General features: G+C 48.8%; 1 protein-coding gene across 1 annotated transcript; it reads right to left on the bottom strand.

Annotated features, from left to right (window-relative positions):
* Window positions 1-820: 820 nt before the first annotated feature.
* On the bottom strand, window positions 821-2,281 carry LOC143831155 (uncharacterized). The gene is made up of 3 exons (XM_077324235.1): window positions 1,846-2,281; window positions 1,579-1,662; window positions 821-1,204 (listed from the first exon to the last, which is right to left on the bottom strand). Exons 1-3 carry the CDS (start codon window positions 1,886-1,888, stop codon window positions 975-977), a joined length of 357 nt encoding a protein of 118 aa, XP_077180350.1. The 5' UTR covers window positions 1,889-2,281; the 3' UTR covers window positions 821-974.
* Window positions 2,282-6,000: the final 3,719 nt, after the last annotated feature.

Here is a 6,000-nt window from a genome sequence, read left to right as displayed (position 1 = left end):
AAAAATATTATTTTTAAAAATAAAGTTAGGTTTCTTGGGGAGGGGGTGGTGGTTGGGCTCCAAGTTACATTCCCTAATGTTTGTCCCCTGTTAAAAATATTTATTTTTAAAAATAAAATGTTTGTTATACTGTTCTGAAAAAGACTCCAGTGTGACTCCTTACACTCGCACACCTTTCACCCCACACTCCTAAAACTCCTTGAACTGACACCCCTCTAACCCCCACCCACACAACACAACCAGATTAAACACAATCACTAGAAAGGCCACTTTTGGCCTTCCTAATTCTAAAGTAGGGTACACAGGTAAAGGTAAAGGTATCCCCTGTGCAAGCACCGAGTCATGTCTGACCCTTGGGGTGACGCCCTCCAGCGTTTTCATGGCAGACTCAATACGGGGTGGTTTGCCAGTGCCTTCCCCAGTCATGACCGTTTACCCCCCAGCAAGCTGGGTACTCATTTTACCGACCTCGGAAGGATGGAAGGCTGAGTCAACCTTGAGCCGGCTGCTGGGATCGAACTCCCAGCCTCATGGGCAAAGCTTTCAGACGGCTGCCTTACCACTCTGCGCCACAAGAGGCTCTTCAGGGTACACAGAGACATAGGTAAAAATATAAACTTTATTTTTCAAACAAAAAACAACACAGAACAAATTCAGAAGCAAAATTGGCCCAAACTAGGAGGGGGAGAACTTGTCCACAGGTTTTATTCTTCTCTTTCCAAGAACAGTCCTCCTTCTAGTTTGGGTGGCGGCATTCAGAGAGGGGGTTGGTGGAGTGGGTGGTGGAGGTGGTGGTGGTGGTGTTGGTGTTGGTGGGGGGGGGGGCAAAGTAACATTAATTTGTGCCGGGTTAGCCGTTTGTCGGTCCTCTTTAGATTCCATAACCAGGACCGCCCTCTCCAAGAGTTTCCTGATTAGGCGAACCTCCTCTACACTTTCGCGTAGGGATTCATTGGAATCCCTTAGGATCGCCCTCATTTTTCCCCCTCCTGGACCTGGAAGTTGTACATTGATTGTTCAGAGGCTGCAGCATGCTGTGTCTCCTCTTGGCAGTGCTCCAGGAGGCTCTGGCCCACGTTTGTTAAGAGGGAGACGCACCTCAGCCGAGTGCGTTCCCTCATCAGCCTCTCCTCCGCTGGGAGTGCACCTCTAGGTGGTGGGCTGGCAGGACCCAGGGGGGATCCCTCCTCATCCGAAAGAACCTCTGTTGGTAAAAATGAGAAATAGAACCGTTAGTGCCATTGATACAACCAACACCACCCATGGTGCCCATGGTGGGTTTTTTGTTGCCTATTTTCACAGCAAGACTCTCAACAATGCCTAGGGAGCACATGGTTAGTGTTTTTTGCCTATTTTCACAGCAAGACTCTCAACAATGCCTAGGGAGCACATGGTTAGTGTTTTTTGCCTATTTTTCACAGCAGTACTCCCAACAAAGCCTAGGGAGCCCATGGTGGGGGTTTTTTTTTGCTTATTTTCACAGCAAGACTCTCAACAATGCCTAGGGAACACATGGTTAGTGGTTTGTATCATTGTCCTGCAGTTATGGTTAGAAAGGAACAGTTCATGCATGCTCACCCTCTCGAATCTCTAGCCACCTGCGTTGGGTAGGAGGTCCAGGCACCCCGCACTCTTCCTCCTCCTGTGTTCCTGGGATGAAATCTGTAAAAAATAAAAAAAACAGTTTTAGGAACAAATGGTGGTAAAGTAAGCTTCAAAACGCAACACCAGCAACGTAGAGGTACCCTCTTCTTTCTCCTAGCAGGGCAACTGCCCGCTGCACAAACAGAAAAGCACAAAGCAGTTTACACAGCACCCCCCCCCATTATTCTCATAAATACTTACCAAGGTTCGTCGATGCCCCCGAATCACTATCTATGTCGCCCATAGCTGTAGACTCGCAGGGCTCTGTGCATTGCAGCTGTGTCTCTGTGGACAACAGCAGACAATAGTGAAAAAGGAGCAAGCATACAACCTGAACCACACAGCATGCTCCCAAAGTAGTACACCGAAGAACTGCAGAAGGCCTATAGCTGAGGCATGCTGCAAATCTTTTGGGGTTGTTAGTTAAACATAACCGTTTTAAAAAGCTACCATAGCAAACAAAACAGTCTACAAACAGCCTAGCATATTATGCGTTGCAACGAATACACGCGAAAACGATTCCTAAACGTCAGAGTACAAAGTTAAAAGTGCTTACCGGAGGCAAGGGGTGTCTGCTGCAACACGTTGGTTTCCTTGCCAGGAACGATGGCAAGTATGTCCAACGTGATGAGGTCCACCCCGTGTTGCTGGACCTGGGGAAGAGGCCGGACGGTCCTCCCCGACGAGGTGCCCTCTCCTGGATCCTCTTCAGCGGCTGGTTCCTCCATAGGAGCAGCCAGCCTCCGGACGGCCCTGAGGCTCCTTCCCATGTGTTTTGGCCGGCCGACTCCGTCCCCCTCTCCATAAAGTTCCCGCTGCTGATCGAAATATGGGCAGGTCACTCTCGCGTTGCCGGACTTCTTGTTGTGGTTCACGGCTTGCATATATTCTGCCCGCATCGTTTTAGTTTTGGATCGGCATTCAAGGCCGGTCCTGTGGTGGCCCAGGGAACGCATCCGCATGGCCACCTACTCGAACACCTCCCGATTCCGATGCGAGGATCAGAAGGTGTCCTGAATTTTTTCTTCGGCGAAAATCGCCATCAGGTCCCGTATCTCGGCATCCTTCCATGTAGGTCCCCTGCCGGTTGCCTGGACGGACGACGACTGGGAAACGGAGTCCATATTGCCTTCGTGATTGGCTAAGCAAAATGGAGGTGCGAGTTGCGGGGTGCCACGGGTCATATACCTTCCCGCACATAAAGACAAAAGGACTAGCTGGCTCCTGATTGGGGGGGGGGGTAGTCGGGGACACGTACATTGGCCACATGAGGTCACATGTCACATTCAAATCTTTTCACGCGGGAAACGGAGCCGTCCCCAATGGCCAGCTTGGCGCTCTTATTGTTTGACTTCATGCACGCGCAGATTCATTTATACGCGAGAAGAGCAGTGTGGACATGCAGCAGGAGCCATTTCACCGAAATGTCCGCCATTACACATACGCATGCCGGTATCCACCCAGAGCAACCAGTACCACACTACTCAACAGTTTCCCAATAATATTCGCCGGCCAAAGCATAAATCCACCAAACATGACATGTGATTGGCTACGCTTAGAGAAAAGTTTTCAAAAATGCTCGGGGAACGGTGACTCCGCCGGACGGAGGTCTAGCCAATGATGGAAGGCGTTGTCCGCACAACCCCAGCACAACCACGTACGCAGAACCACACAACCACAACACAGAAACCGCCCCTCATGATATTACATTGCATCATACATATTGCACCCCCCAAAGCTAAACAGTAGACTGCGGTCGGCGATTATTCATTGCTATGCTTAGATAAAAGTTTTTAAAAATGCTCCCTGAACGGTGACTCCGCTAACCGAAGGTTTGGCCGATGGTAAACGGGGTTTTAAGCTGTGGGCATATTTGGGGGCCGTGACAGTGTGTGCTACTGTGCTTTTGAAATACTATTGTGCTGTTTGGGCACAATTTCTGAAAGCGATCGTGCTGGAAAGCCAGGCACTGTCTCGTTGATTCGTTGATCTATGCTCGGTCCGAGAAAAAAAAATGGCGAACAGTTCACCGGAAGTTTGGAGGACAGGCCCAGGGGGAGGGACTTTGCAGAAACCGCAACAATGTTAACGCACAGGTCTTTTTCGCTAGTGTTGCAGATTGGTTGCAAGAGTGTAGCGCTTTGCGGAGGGTGAATCCACTTTTCCCGATTCCCCTAGAAGCGCAACAACGAATCACTTTTAGCAGAACTGTTGCAGGATTGTTGCAGATTGTGTGTGACGTCTTGCGGAACTGCAAATCTGTAGCGTTTACAATTTGCAACCCTTCTGCTACATTAAACTTGTGCGGAATGGACCTCAGAGTTCACTCCAAGCTGCAACTTTGCTGTTTGGCATAGAGAAAGTTTCAGAGTTCACTCCAAACACAACTTGGCAGCTTGAAGTAGAGAAGGCATTGAAAGGGGCCATTAAGCCAAGGGGCAGGGACCAGCATATCCAATATTTGACAACCACACCAGTTTTGGGATTCAGGAATATCAGGAGACACCAATATTTTACAAGTTCAATGTACCCAAACCCCCCAAAATATTGTGGGGTTGTTTTGTACATCCTTACTACAGAAGCCAAAACAGATTGGAAGGATTTTAAAAGATAAAGATAGCAACTAGAAGAAAGAATAATTTCTGCAGATACCCAATTGTCCTTTGTAAGCCTCCCAAGAAGTGAAACAAGGAAGATGGCACAGAAATAAAATGGTGGATTAAGGTTTTAAAATTGCTAGGTGTTAAACTCCTTGTAAGAGTGCAATCTAAGAACTCTTTCCTGGGAATATGAGCAATTGTGTAGGCTTCAGTTCTGACTAGACTTGCTTAAGTTTGCACAATTTCATACCAAACATCTTATCCGTTTGATTGTTTCTTAATAATTGTGAAACAGCCTTGGGGGATGGACTATCCGGCTTCTCTAGGGCCAATCAGGGTGCAGCCAGCTGCACCCTGATTGGCCCTGCCCCTACAGCTCCCACCCTCCCTGTCCGAATCCACTTTTGGTGATTTCTGTAGAAGCGCTTCAACGAAGCGCTTTTTGCGGATCAGTTTCAGGAGTGTTGCAGATTGTCAACGACGTTGTGCATAACGGCAAATCAGTAGCGATTTCAATTGGCAACCATTGTGCAATTTTGAAGGAGTGCGGAATGGCCCTTTGTTTTCCCCTCACTTATTTTCACCCAGATGCTTTCCACTGTAGATATACTCGCCTTCACTAGAATTTCCTGACAGGTAAGCCCTTTCCTCACATACAGTGCCACTCCTCTACCTCTTCGATCTATTCTATTTTATCTGAACAGTTCATATCCATCCACTATTAGAGGGGTTAAAGGGGTCTGCTCTTCCATTTGAGGTCTGGACTTATCACAAAAATTTGCAGGCTTTAAAACAGCCCTGCACGCTTTCGGCAAAACAAATGTGCTGGGCTGAGTTTTTCTCCCATTTCAACTTCACTCTAAAGCATTCTCCAAGCAAAATGAACTTTCTGGCTGAGGCGCTCTCATGCCTCCCCCAATATGAGTGTAACAGAGAGCCATTGGCGGACATGATCTTCAACCCTGCCCAGCTGGGACTGATGGCAGTGATGCACAGCCAGAGGGGAGGCAGTACTCCTACCCCCGGCGGATGGGTTCAAAAAGATGTCACCCATGATCCAGAGTTCGCCCACCTCTGGCCTGAGGTCCAAGTGAAGTAGGGGCTGTTTTGCGAGGAGGGCAAACTGTACCTGCCTGCTACCACGCGCAAAGACGTTTTAAAACTGTGCCATGACTCTAAGGCAGCAGGGCATTTTGGCTTTGTAAAAAACATGCATTTGGTGCGTAGGCATTATTGGTGACCTAACCTCTGTAAAGCGGTGGAGGACTATGTGCAGGGGTGCCCAGTGTGCCTGACTTCAAAGTCGGTGTTTGGGAAGAAGAAGGGCTTGCTGCAACCTTAGCCCACTCCCTTGGAGCCATGGAAGGAAATCACCATGGACTTCATAACTGATCTCCCGCCCACTCATGGGAAGACTGCCATTTGGGTGGTGGTAGATGCATTCTCCAAGCAAGCCGATTTCATTCCATGTGCAGGGCTGCCTTCAGCCCCAAAGTTGGCATCTTTATTCATTGAAAATGTATACGAACTGCACAGGCCGCCGGAGTGATTTTTGACAGACCGCGGGACACAGTATGTTGCCAAGATCTGTCGGGAGCTTTTGAGCCTCCTGGGGGTGGAACAAGCCCTTACATCTGGGTACAACCCAGAGACCAATGGAAAGGGTGAATCAGATCCCGGAACAGTACCTGTGCTGTTTCAGCAATCACCAGCAGACAGATAGGGTTTCCCTGCTCCCCCTTGCAGAATTCGCATA

The sequence above is a fragment of the Paroedura picta genome, chromosome 3 (assembly GCF_049243985.1).
Source record: "Paroedura picta isolate Pp20150507F chromosome 3, Ppicta_v3.0, whole genome shotgun sequence".
Taxonomy (NCBI): Eukaryota; Metazoa; Chordata; class Lepidosauria; order Squamata; family Gekkonidae; genus Paroedura; species Paroedura picta.
The sequence above is the reverse complement of the archived record's forward strand: the minus strand, read 5'-3'. Positions and strand labels throughout refer to the sequence as shown.